The 12,959-nt window shown below is 70.8% G+C and overlaps 1 protein-coding gene across 1 annotated transcript in view; it reads left to right on the forward strand.

Moving 5' to 3' along the window:
• LOC128831358 (SCO-spondin-like) overlaps positions 1–12,959 on the forward strand; it is a 141,278-nt gene that overhangs the window by 104,414 nt on the left and 23,905 nt on the right. The window contains exons 84-98 of the mRNA XM_054017670.1: positions 1,164–1,205; positions 1,743–1,910; positions 2,729–2,938; positions 3,345–3,512; positions 4,713–4,844; positions 5,186–5,426; positions 5,846–5,998; positions 6,274–6,320; positions 6,825–6,995; positions 7,647–7,805; positions 8,474–8,604; positions 9,973–10,097; positions 10,345–10,391; positions 11,902–11,963; positions 12,036–12,183. Of these exons, the coding sequence (XP_053873645.1) occupies positions 1,164–1,205; positions 1,743–1,910; positions 2,729–2,938; positions 3,345–3,512; positions 4,713–4,844; positions 5,186–5,426; positions 5,846–5,998; positions 6,274–6,320; positions 6,825–6,995; positions 7,647–7,805; positions 8,474–8,604; positions 9,973–10,097; positions 10,345–10,391; positions 11,902–11,963; positions 12,036–12,183 (2,004 nt within the window). The remainder of the gene's footprint in view (positions 1–1,163; positions 1,206–1,742; positions 1,911–2,728; positions 2,939–3,344; positions 3,513–4,712; positions 4,845–5,185; positions 5,427–5,845; positions 5,999–6,273; positions 6,321–6,824; positions 6,996–7,646; positions 7,806–8,473; positions 8,605–9,972; positions 10,098–10,344; positions 10,392–11,901; positions 11,964–12,035; positions 12,184–12,959) is intronic.

Here is a 12,959-nt window from a genome sequence, read left to right on the forward strand (position 1 = left end):
GTTAGCTCGCTCCACGGGATCCCTGGGGGGTAGCTGTGAATGCTGGGCACTGCCCGGAGGGGGCCCGACGTGGGAACATTAGAGCCCCCACCCAGTGAACAAGCAGCTCTCGGGCTGGGGAGGCACTGCCCGCTGTGCTGCCATGCGCAGCGCTCAGCAGGCGTGCCCAGAGAGCACAGCAAGCGCCACACTGGCCCCGTGGCTTTTCAGACATGGTTCGCAGGCGCCAAGTGCCGTAGAACCCGCCCCGGCGGAGCTGCAGCGGCTCTGGTAGAAAGAGCCGGGTGTGGAGAGCTGGGCGCGGTTGCAGGGACCAGGTGCCGGAGAACCCGCTCCGTCCCCGCCCCGGCGGAGCTGCAGCGGCTCTGGTAGAAAGAGCCGGGCGTGGAGAGCTGGGCGCGGTTGCAGGGACCAGGTGCCGGAGAACCCGCTCCGTCCCCGCCCCGGCTGGGCCCAGGGTCACTCCCTTCACCAGCAGAACTCATGCTGTTTCCAGTGGGCAGCGTCTGACTCAGTTCCAGCCGATGGCTGTGTTGCGGAGTGTGGGGGAGTCAGGGCCCTGCACCCCTCTTCCCGAGATTCACTGCGACTCTCAACCAGCCAGTAAAGCAGAAGGTTTATTTAAGGACAGGAACACAGTCTCAAGCAGAGCGTGTAGGTACGACCAGACCCCCTCAATTAGGTCCCTCTGGGAGGTTCAGGGAGCTTAGACCCCAGCTTGGGGTTCCCTGCGTTGCACCACCCAGCCCAAACCGAAACTAAACTCCCAACTCCTCCTGCTGCTCCTCTCCTTTGTTCAGTCTCCCGGCCAGAAGGTGTTAATTCTCCCCACCCCCGTTCCTGGCTCAGGTTACAGCTCAGGTAGCTTCCTTCAAGGGAAGTCCCCCCTCCTCACTGCAATCCCCCTGCAACAGTCCCAGGTCAAATCTGCCCTGCTCCCTGCTCTGTCACAGGCTGTCCTTAGCCGCGAACATCTCCCCCCTCGGCTCGCCGACATCGCCTCCCGTGGGGTTCTCCTGGCCGTGAGCCGGGCCCTCACCACCCCACTCCGGCTGCGCTGGCTAGCAGAGGGGCTAGTGCTGCTGGCGGAGCTCCGGCGGGCGTGCGAGGAAACTGGCAGCCGCAGAATCGTAACTCTCCCTTCTTTCTTCTTTCCTCCCCAGTGACGCCTGGTGCCACAAAGGAGCCTGTCCCCAGCGTGCCAGGTGAGGGGAGGGGCGGGGGCACCCAGGGGCCGTGCTGGGGCTTGTACAAACACGGGGTCGGAGCGGGAGCCTTGCCTGCGGGCCCCTCTTCCCCAGGAAGGGGAGAGTGCACCGGGCTCCACCCGTCCGCTGACCCTGCGGGGCCCCCCTCGCCCACAGCCTGCGGCTAAGGGGTGATCCCCATGCTGCGCGCCGCGCAAAGCTGCTGGGCTGGGCTCCGGCTCCGGCTCCGGCTCTGGGAGGGCAGGGTGGTTTAGTGGTTAAAGCGGGCGGGGGAATCCAGGACTCCTGGGTTCTACCCCAGCTGAGGGCAGTGGGTTCTAGTGGTTAGAGCAGTGGAGTGGGAATCAGGACTTCTGGGTTCTACCCCCGACCTGCCATTGGCTCTCTGTGACCTTGGTAAGTCCCTTCCCCTCCGGGCCTCAGTTTCCCCTGTAACAGGGCCGGGTTCCTTCTCCCCCAGGGGTGGGGTCTGGAAGCGGTTTGAGGCCCCGAGCAGTGAATTAACCCTGGCTGCCCCCTTCCCCTGCACTTCAGGCTCCGAGGAGGGCTTCAGCCTCTGGTCCCCTTGGAGCCCCTGCTCCAAAACCTGCACCGATCCCGAGTTCCCAGCCACCAAAACCCGGACCCGGGGCTGTGCGGGAGGAGCCAACTGTACCGGGGAGTCGTTCCAGGAGCGGGCGTGTAACCTGCCCCAGTGCACAGGTGAGGCGTCCGGAGCAGGTGTGTAACCTGCCCCAGTGCACAGGTGAGGTGTCTGGAGGGGGCACGGAGCCTGCCCCAGTGCACAGGTGAGGCGTCCAGAGAGGGCGTGTAACCTACCCTGGTGCACAGGTGAGGCGTCCGGAGAGGGCGTGTAACCTACCCTGGTGCACAGGTGAGGCGTCCGGAGAGGTCACCCTACTGCACAGTGAGAGGCCGGGCGGGGGACCCTCTCACCCCATGGGCAGGGCAGGGCTGGGTGTGGGGAGCGGGGTGCACCACAGCCCCGGTCCATGCTCTGTCCAGCTAGGAGAGTCCCTCGACGGGCCACGAGTGACGGGCGAGGAGCTGGGGCACCGACCAGCAGCCGCGGGTAGTGGGCCAGCGCAGGGCAGCATGGGATCCCCGGGGCTGGGCAGCTGGGCAGAGAGCAGGGGTTGCTCCAGGGTGACGAGTGCACCATCGCCCCAAGTGCCCTGAACTCCCCTGCAGGGAGCTCCCAGCTCGCCCCCTGCCCCCCAGCTCGCCCTGTCCAGCCCCCACCGGATCACCCACAGCTCGCCCTGAGCTCCCCCTCCCTGCCCCCAGCTCACCCCATCCAACCCCCCCAGCTCATCCCACATCCAGCCCCCGCAGCTCACCCCACACCAGGCCCCGCTCACCCAGCCCGAGCCCCCTCTTCCTGCCCCCTGCCTCACCCCACATCTAAACCCCCCAGCTCACCCCACATCAGGCCCCGCTCACCCAGCCTGAGCTCCCCCACCCCTGCTGCGGAGCGACACCCCGGGGGACTCACCACATCTCTGCTCCGTGCCCCGCAGACGTGCCCCCGTGCCTGGGTGAGGAGTGCGCCGGCAGGAACTGCACCTGGACCCCGTGGGCGCCGTGGAGCGAGTGTTCCCGCAGCTGCGGCGTGGGCCAGCAGCGACGCCTGCGCACCTACCACCCCCCCGGGGAGCAGGGGCTCTGGTGCCAGGGCATCCTGACCGCAAACACTGAGCGGCGCTTCTGCAACCTACAGGCCTGCAAAGGTAGGGCCGTGGGCACGGGGGATGCGGGCGTCGTTGCCCCAGGCCGGCTGCCTCACCCGGGGGCACCCTGGCTCCCAGCGCCCCATGTCGCCACCCTCGGCTGTACCTCGCCAGGAGATTGACCCCTCCCTGCCCATTGCCTGGGACACGCCCACAGCCCCATGCACGGCGGGCACCCGGAGCACCCCCGCCTCGCTGATGGTGCCACACGGCTTCCCCTCTGGGACCACTTGCAGCCAGTGCCCAGCCCCAGGGGAGGGTCTGGCCCAGGGCTGGCTGGCATGAGCTGGGAGGGTCGGCCAGGCGTCACGGTGCGGCTGGGGGCCGGGCTGTGTCCAGCGTTAACGGCTGTTCTCCCCTCCCCGTGTCTCCCCCCGCCATGCCCGTCGGCGTCTCTGTGAGCCAGTGGCTGGAGCCTGGTCCAAGTGGAGCCCGTGGTCGTGGTGCGACCGTACCTGCGGGGGAGGCCGCTCTGTGCGCACTCGCACCTGCACCAGCCCCCCGCCCAAGAACGGAGGGGCCCGCTGCCCAGGGGAGAAGTACCAGGGGCGCGTCTGCAACCCCCGGCCCTGCGGTAGGGAGCACAGGGAGTGGGGGGGGCTGGGGGACTGGTGCCTGGCTGGACGGGGGCCATGGAGGGAGGGGCCCTGGGAGCTGGGATGGAGGCTCCCCGTCCCGCCAGTGCCCATCATATTCAGAGTGAGCAGGGAGCACGGCCTCCGGGCGCTGAGCCGCCGTGCCCAGGGGATGCTTGGCACTGCCCTAAAGCAGCTGGGGGCACAGCACGGGGGCCTGCAGGGCCAGTGCGGGATAGTGGGATCTCAGGTGGGAGTCACCACACACCTGGCCGGTGCACTTACGGGGCTCGCCCTGCCCTGCCCCCTGCTGCCAAGCACTGCCAGCTGGCACCTGGCACCTGGCCTGGCACACCCATGGCAGCCCCAGAGCTGGGCTCTACAGCCACACTCCACTCCTGGAGCAGGGCAAGGGCAGGCGCTGGGCTCCACTCTGCAGCCCCAGAGGCAGGGGCACCAGAGGGCACTCAGGGAGGGGGGGCACTGCCAGGGGAGGGACCCCAGAGCTCGGAGGGGACTATGGAGCGTTTGGTATTGTTAGGAACAGAGACACTACATGACTGGTATCCGCCCTACCCCGCCCTGCCACCCCGATCAGACCCGGGCCCCTCTAGCCCTGCCCTCTCCCGCCCCGCCGCCCCGATCAAACCCGGGCCCCTCTAGCCCTGCCCTATCCCGCCCCGCCGCCCCGATCAGACCCGGGCCCCTCTAGCCCTGCTCCGCCCCGCCGCCCCGATCAGACCCAGGGCCACTCTAGCCCTGCCCCTCCCCCGCCCCGCTGCCCCGATCAGACCAGGGGCCCCTCTAGCCCTGCCCCGCCCCGCTGCCCCGATCAGACCCGGGCCCCTCTAGCCCTGCCCTCTCCCGCCCCGCCGCCCCGATCAGACCCAGGGCCACTCTAGCCCTGCCCTGCCGCCCCGATCAGACCCGGGCCCCTCTAGCCTTGCCCCTCCTCTGCCCTGCCAACCAGATCAGACCTGGGGCCCCCCTAGCCCTGCCCCTCCCCCGCCCTGCCGCCCCGATCAGAACCGGGCCCCTCTAGCCCTGCCCCTCCCCTGCCCTGCCGCTCCGATCAGACCCGGGCCCCTCTAGCGTTGCCCCTCCCCCCGGCTCTCATTACCCAGCCCTGCCCGGGTGTGGGGCTGCAGGGCGGGGTCACTTCCCCAGCCTTGCGATGACCTGTCCCCATTGCGCCCCAGAGGAGGGATGCCCGCCTGCCATGGCCATGGTGGACTGCGCCAACCGATGCCCGCGCCATTGCTGGGACCTCCAGGAGGGCATCACGTGCCAGGACGGGGAGGCCTGCGAGCCCGGCTGCCGCTGCCCGGAAGGTGGGTGCCCTGTGCGGACGGCTGGGGTGAGAGGGCACACGGAGGGCTGGGGGATCGCTGCCTTGGCGTTATTCACCCCCGGGGACGACTCCTCCACAGGGCTGGCCAGAGCCCGTCCTCTCGAGATCCCCTGGGTCCCCAGGGCAGGCATAGCTGGGGGCCCTTTGCCAGGGTGTCCTGGCTCCAGATGGGAGCTAGGACTCTGATCCTCCGTGCCGAAAGCAGGGGTCGCGGCGATTCTCCTTGTCCTGGGAGCCGTGCGGGTCTATGACATCCTGGAGAAGTTCTGGGGGTGCCCAGCAGAGCCCTGACGCCGGGCCTGTCTCCCCCTCCCCGTGCAGGGACCCTGGAGCAGGACGGCGCCTGCGTCTCCCCGCAGCACTGCGAGTGCACCGACGCCCAGGGGCACAGCTGGGTGCCAGGCAGCCTGCGCCACGACGGCTGCAACAACTGCACGTGCTCCGAGGGGCGGCTGCTTTGCACCCGCCGCACCTGCCCCCCCAGCCAGTGCGACTGGAGCCACTGGTCCCGCTGGTCCCCGTGCAGCGTCACCTGTGGGGACGGGCTGCAAACCCGCTTCAGGTGAGGGGCCCCGCCCAAGGCCTCCTGCTCGCGGGACACTGAGACCCCAGGCTGCGCGGAGCTCCAGCCCCTGCCTATCCCAGCAGGGGGTGCTGGGGAGGGGAAGGGGCGGGGTGCTAGCTCGGGGGGGGGGCATCTCCCAGCAGGGGGAGCCGTGGGGAGCACGGCAGGGCGCTGCTGTGGGGGAAGCTCCAGGCAGGGGGTGCTGTGGGGTGGGGGTGGGGCTGCTGGCTGGGGGCGCCCCCTGCACTTGCTTTCCCCAGTTGCGGAGGGCGCAGCCCGGCGCTGGGCGCAGGGGCACCTGCTGGGGGAGCTCCAGCGCTGGGTGCCATTCCCCGGGGCGCCCAGGGCCCGGCCAGCCCCTGCCCCGTGGGCTCGCTGGGCCCGGCTCATGCACTCCCCTCTCCCTTCCTTTCCAGGACGGCCACGTCGGGCTCCTGGGCCAGGGAGTGCCAGAAGGAGCAGTTGCAGACCCGGCCCTGCCCCCAGGGGCCCTGCCCGCCCCTCTGCCCGCACCAGGGCTGGGAGAGACGCCTGGGGGACACCTGGCTGCTGGGCGAGTGCCAGCAATGGTCAGTGCCCCGGGGGGGCAGCCGGACCGGCCACGCGCCCTCCTCCTAAGGGGCCCGAGTGTTGGGGGTGGGGGGTGCAGGGACTCAGCGGGAGCCGGGACACCGGGGGCTCCGAGTTGGGTAGCCATGCGCCAGTCCCTGCCCACAGGTACAGCGGGGCTGACCAAGGGGCGATTCCTGAGGGTGGGGCGCTTGGGCTGGGCAGGAGACTTCAGCGCCACCGGGGGGACCGCACCCCATCCTCCCTGACTCGTCTGTCTGCCCCTTCCCTCTAGTATCTGCACCCCGGAGGGCATCTACTGCCAGGACATCGCATGTGCGGGTGAGTGCCCCCCTGGAGCCCTGGCCCCCTGCCCCCTCCTGCCGAGGGGACCCTGCCCCCCAGTGCTAACCCTGCCCGTCCCCCCAGTGCCTGGCTTCTGGGTGCCCTGGCCCCCTGCCCCCTCACGCCAAGGGGACCCTGCCCCCCAGTGCTAACCCTGCCCGTCTCCCCAGTGCCTGGCTCCTGGGTGCCCTGGCCCTCTGCCCCCTCCCGCCAAGGGGACCCCGCCCCCAGTGCTAACCCTGCCCGTCTCCCCAGTGCATGGCTCCTGGACGCCCTGGTCTCCCTGGTCCGACTGCCCCGTCACCTGTGGCAATGGCACCCACGTCCGCACCAGGGCCTGCATCAACCCGCCACCGCGCAACAATGGCTCGGCCTGCACCGGCCCCGAGGCTGAGGCCCAGGGCTGCGCTGCCCGGCCCTGCCCAGGTGAGTGGCGCCCGCCTGGGCTGGGTGGGGGGCCCGGAGCCCCCGCCCCTGCTAACACTCTGTCCCCTCCCACAGCGGCCGAGCGATGCGACTGGTCGGCCTGGAGCCCCTGCTCACGCTCCTGTGGCACCGGCCTGGCCACGCGGACGGGGACATGCGCCTGCCTCAGCCCCGAGGGGCCCAGCACCCCCTGCAATGACAGCGCCCGCCAGGAGGTGGAGCCCTGCTACCTACGGCCGTGTGAAGGTAGGGGCAGCCCCGGGGGACGGGAGGGCGGCGCCGGAGCCAGCGTGCGCTCAGCCTGCAGTGGTGCCCCCATCTGGCCTGCTCGGGGCGGGGTGCCCTGCATGAACAGGAGCTCGTGGGACGTGGTGTCGGGTCCACGGGGTCGGGGCTGGCCTTGGAGGAGTCCCGCAGTGCGCCCCACCCCCACGGAGCCAGGCTCTGGGGAGCCTCGTCCACTCCGCAGGGACTGACGCGCCCAGGGACCTGCAGCGCCCCGCACCCAGCGCAGGCCCAGCCGCCGGGGTTGTCAGTCACCTGGCGCACGGCCTGGGGGCCCCGGAGCTAACCCGGAGGGTCAGTTAGAGCAGGGCAGCTGGGCACAGTATAGGGGAACCTGAGGCACACATCGGGCTCTTCCTCCCTGCCCCCAGAGAACTTCCTGGCTGAGGGGGAAACTGAGGCAGGGGCTGAGGGAAGGGGGCCTGGCCGGAGTCAGTTAAGAACCAGGACCAGACCCAGCTGTCCAGGCTCCTGGGGCAGCTCTCCTGGTCGCACGGCCTCTTCTCTGGCTCCCCAGGGGGAGGGTCTGGCCCCCCATGGCGGCTGGGGGGCTGGGCGGGGCCCCGGGGAACGTTCCAGGCTGCCATGCTGGACCCCTCTCCTCTGCCCCAGGCGACTGCTCCTGGAGCCCCTGGACGCCGTGGACCCAGTGTTCCTGCAGCTTCCTGGTGCAGCAGCGCTACCGGAACCAGCGGGGCCCGGGCCCCCAGGGGGTGCTGTGCGTGGGGCTGGACGGCGAGTTCCGCGCCTGCGACTCCTCCCAGTGCTCGGGTGAGGGCGGGGCCGGGGCACGACTGGCTGGGCAGGGGCCCTGGGTGGGAGTCAGGGGGGGCTGGGACCCTGGGGGGGAGCCGGAGCCAGAGCCGGGGCACGACTGGCTGGGCAGGGGCCCTGGGGGGGAACCTGGGGGGGGTTGGGACCCTGGGGGGAGCCGGAGCCGGGGCACGACTGGCTGGGCAGGGACCCTGGCGGGGAACCAGGGGTGGGGGGCTGGGACAGAGCCCCTGGGGGCACAGCCCAGCAAGAATTCTGCTCTCACTCCCGTGGTTGGTGCCCCTCCCCTGCCCCACTCAGAGAGCGCCCCCTGCAGGATGGACCCTGCCCTCCTCCCCCCTGTGCACTCCCCCTCCGGGCACTGTCTTCACCCCCCACCCCCGCGCCGGTGCCCGGGCACCCCTGGGACTCCCCTCTCTGAGGCGGCAGTGTCTCCCGTAGAGGGGAGAGCGCCCCCCGGGGGCACCCAGAGCCATTTGTTCACCCCTCCTCGTGGTGGGTCCCCTCTGGCCCCTTGCTCTGCCCGGAGCCCCCCGCTGAGTGCCTGGCTGTGGGGCCATCGGACACCCGGGTCACTGTGATGCTGCGGGCCGGGCGGGCAGCCCCGTCCCCTCCCCGGCCGGCAAGCCCTGTGCTGGGGGTGACCCTGTGCCCCTGCCCCGCAGAAGCCAACTGTGAGCCTCCCTTTGAGTTCCGGGAGTGCGGGATCCCCTGCGCCAGCCTGTGCTCCACGCTGCAGCGCCAGGAGCTGTGCACAGCCATCCCCCGGTGCCTGCCCGGCTGCTACTGCCCGCAGGTGAGGGGCGGGTTAGCACTGGGGGCGGGGGTCCCCTTGGCGGGAGGGGGCAGGGGGCCGGGTTAGCACTGGGGGCGGGGGTCCCCTTGGCGGGAGGGGGCAGGGGGCCGGGTTAGCACTGGGGGCGGGGGTCCCCTTGGCGGGAGGGGGCAGGGGGCCGGGTTAGCACTGGGGGCGGGGGTCCCCTTGGCGGGAGGGGGCAGGGGGCCGGGTTAGCACTGGGGGCGGGGTCCCCTTGGCGGGAGGGGGCAGGGGGCCGGGTTAGCACTGGGGGCGGGGTCCCCTTGGCGGGAGGGGGCAGGGGGCCGGGTTAGCACTGGGGGCGGGGTCCCCTTGGCGGGAGGGGGCAGGGGCGCGGGGGGGTTTCAGCAGGAGAGGGCAGAGGGAGCAAGCCTAGGCAGGCCCTGGTAACCAGAGGGACTCGCTGCTGCAGGACAACGTCGCAGCCTGGGCAAGGGGGTGGCCTGTCCTGGGGCTCTCGGCCCGCCAGCTGCAGGGCGCACACAGCCCAGCTGGCCAGCAGGGCGCGTCCCCGTGGCAGGCTCCTGCCTCTCGAAGGCGCCAGCGTGGGGCAGGGCCACGGGCTTGTTTCTGGGCCGGTGCTCGGCCCCCCTGCAGCAGATCCCCGATTGCCATGACGGAGCTGCGGGGAGGTGGCGAGGCCTCGGCAGGGGCAAGTCCGTGCTCCTCACAGCCCTGCCGGTGCCCAGGTACCTGGGAGCAGGGCACAGACCCAAGGGGGCAGGGCACTGGGTACGGCTCGGGGGGAGGGGCACTGGGGGAACGACAGGGGGCAGGGCACAGACCCCGAGGGGGGCAGGTACTGGGTACAGCTGTGGAGGGGTGGGGGAGAGGCACTGGGGGAACGACGGGGGGCAGGGCACAGACCCCAAGGGGGACAGGTACTGGGTACAGATGTGGAGGGGTGGGGGAGGGGCACTGGGGGAACGACAGGGGGCAGGGCACAGACTCCGAGGGGGACAGGTACTGGGTACAGCTGTGGAGGGGTGGGGGAGGGGCACTGGGGGAACGACGGGGGGCAGGGCACAGACCCCGAGGGGGGCAGCTACTGGGTACAGATGTGGAGGGGTGGGGGAGGGGCACTGGGGGAACGACGGGGGGCAGGGCACAGACCCCGAGGGGGGCAGGGTTCGTGGGGAGCCACGGGGGCGTCTAGTGACACAGTTGGGGCCGGCTGCCCCCTGGCAGTGGGCCGGACCCAGCTGGGTGTGGGTGCCGGTGGCAGCACCCTCCGTGGGGTATCTACCGCTGCGCTGGGCAGAGCCCGGGGCAATGCACTGGGGCACCTGCGGCCTGGCTGGACCCGGGGCTTGGCCCCCTCTTACCCCTGCTCCTGTGCCCCGGCAGGGCCTGGTGGAGCAGAGGGGAACCTGCGTGCCCCCCGCGCAGTGCGGCTGCCTCCACCTCCGCCCGGGCGAAGGGCCCGTGTACCTGGCGGCCGGGGACACCGTGCTCGTGGGCTGCAAAGAATGGTGAGTGTGTGGGCAGCTTCGCCAGGGCGGGGCTGGGGCTGCCACAGGGAGGGGACCAGGCAGCGGGGCTGGCTGAGAGGCGTCTGGGGGCACAGCGCGTTCCCCGGCCTGGCAGAGGGGACCAGGCCAGCCCTGCCCGGGGATGGGGGCTGCTCTGTGCAGCAGGCGGGTTGCCAGGCGGGGCTGGTGGGGCCGGTGGCAGGGCTGTGGGCGTGACGGGAACTAACCAGTCGGTTTGTCTCTGCAGCGTGTGCCAGGAGGGGACGCTGCAGTGCAGCAGCGAGAGCTGCCAGGGTAAGTACCCTCCTCCCCCCCCCACGGGTACCAGCGGGCGCCAGGAGGAGCCTCCCCAGGGGGAGATCTGGGGGGTGCCCCGTCCTGCGGAGCAGCGGTGGTGGCACTGTCGGCCCGAGACGGGACTGAGCCGTACAGACCCCCACTCGGCTCTGTCCCCTGGCACCAGCGCAGGGCCCTACTGAGATCTCTGAGGTGGGGGAGCCAGCCTGCGCCCCGTCAATACCCACCCCCTGCCCCCGATACCCACCCCCTGGCCCCCAGCCAGCCTGCCCCTGCACCCCGATACCCACCCTCTGCCCCCCCAGCTAGACTGCCCCTGCACCCCGATACCCACCCTCTGCACCCCCAGCCAGCCTGCCCCTGCACCCCGATACCCCCTCTGCCCCCCAGTCAGCCTGCCCCTGCACCCCAATACCCACCCCCTGCCCCCCCAGCTAGCCTGCCACCCCCAGCCAGCCCCTATCCCCGATACCCACCCTCTGCCCCCCCAGCTAGCCTGCCCCAGCACCCCATTACCCACCCCTGCCCCCCAGCCAGCCTGCCTCTGCACCCCAATACCCACCCTCTGCACCCCCAGTCAGCCTGCCCCTGCACCCCGATACCCACCCCTGCCCCCCAGCCAGCCTGCCCCTGCCCCCCGATACCCCCCTGCCCCCCAGCCAGCCTGCCCCTGCACCCCAATACCCACCCTTTGCCCCCCCAGCCAGCCTGCCTCTGCACCCCGATACCCACCCTCTGCCCCCCCAGCCAGCCTGCCTCTGCACCCCGATACCCACCCTCTGCCACCCCAGCCAGCCTGCCCCCCTGTTGATATCCACCCCCTGCCCCTCAGCCAGCCTGCCCCAGCACCCCGATACCCACCCTCTGCCCCCCCAGCCAGCCCTGACCCCGATACCCACCCCCTGCACCTCCCAACCAGCCTGCCCCCGATACCCATCCCCTGCCCCCCCAGCCAGCCCTGACCCCCGATACTCACCCTCTGCCCCTCCAGCCAGCTTGCCCCAGCACCCCAATACCCACCCCTGTACCTCTGAGCCAGCCTACCCCAACCCCTGATCTGCACCCCCCAGCCAGCCAGCCGTGACCTCTCAATGCACACACCCTGCGCCCCAACCAGCCTGCCTCGACCCCCCCATAAACACCCCTGAACCCCAGCCAGCCTCCCCCGGGCCAGCCTGCCCCGACCCCCCTGTACACACCTGAGCCAGCCTGCCCCCCCAGCCAGCCTGCCCTGATTCCCCATACACACCCCTTGTCCCCCCAGCCAGCCTGCCCTGATTGCCCATACACACCCCTTGTCCCCCCAGCCAGCCTGCCCTGATTGCCCATACACACCCCTTGTCCCCCCAGCCAGCCTGCCCTGATTCCCCATACACACCCCTTGTCCCCCCAGCCAGCCTGCCCTGATTCCCCATACACACCCCTTGTCCCCCCAGCCAGCCTGCCCCCCAATACCCACTCTGTTGCCCGTCCCGTGGCGGCGTCAGTGTGGCTTTCGCCCCGCCAGGCCTGCTGCCCCTGAGCGAGTGGTCAGCCTGGACGCCCTGCACCTCCTGCCTGCCCCTCTCGGCTCTCAGCCCCGGAACCCTCTCCGTGCTCCTGGCGCAGCACGGCGGCTGGCAGGACAGTGGGCACCCGCAGCCGGACGTCGCCCCCCTGGCCTCAGTGCAGCATCGCTACCGGGTGTGCCTGGACCCCCAGACGGGCCTGCCCTGGGCCGGCGAGGCCGCACTGTGCTCCGCCGAGCTGCAGCAGGAGCGGCTCTGCCCCAACCCCCATCGCTGTGAAGGTAATTGGGGGCTGGGGGTTGCGGCCGGGGCACGGCTGGACGGGGTCACTGCTCGGATGGGAGACGCCCAGAGCAACCCAGATGGGTGAGCCCCTCCGTCAGCACTGCCCCGGTGCCCCAGGGTGGCAGCAGGGGACGCTCTCCCCTCGGCCAATGCTGGCCCCAGTGTCATATGGATGCCCTAGGGGGCGCTGGGCTGCAGGGAGCGGGGCGGGGCTGCGGCGCGGGGGCGCTGGGCTGTAGGGATGGGGGGCTCAGGAGGGGGCGCTGGGCTGCAGGGAGCGGGGCGGGGCCGCGGTGGGGGGGCGCTGGACTGTAGGGACGGGGGGGCGCAGGAGGGGGCGCTGGGCTGTAGGGACGGGGGGCTCAGGAGGGGGCGCTGGGTTGTAGGGATGGGGGGTTCAGGAGGGGGCGCTGGGCTGTAGGGACAGGGGGGCGCAGGAGGGGGCGCTGGTGTGACAATGCGGTTCTGGCGGAACCCAACTGAGAGCGCCAACTCAGGACAAATTGCTCAAACAGGGCAGTTACAGCCCAAGGCTGGGGTTTTTTCCACCTCTAAGGCAAACCAAACCAGCCAGACTAGGAGAACTTCGGTCTCACCCCACTGGCTAACCGCAAGTCTCTCAAGCAATCTCCTTAGACACTCCAGTTTCCCAGTATTACCACCAGTGCCACACGTTATGGGGACAAATGGTTATAAAAACCAATACCCCAGTAAAAGAAAAAGGTTCCCCTGATCCCAAAGGACCAAGCCCCAGACCCAGGTCAATATACAA

Source organism: Malaclemys terrapin, chromosome 2, assembly GCF_027887155.1.
Source record: "Malaclemys terrapin pileata isolate rMalTer1 chromosome 2, rMalTer1.hap1, whole genome shotgun sequence".
Lineage (NCBI taxonomy): Eukaryota > Metazoa > Chordata > Testudines > Emydidae > Malaclemys > Malaclemys terrapin.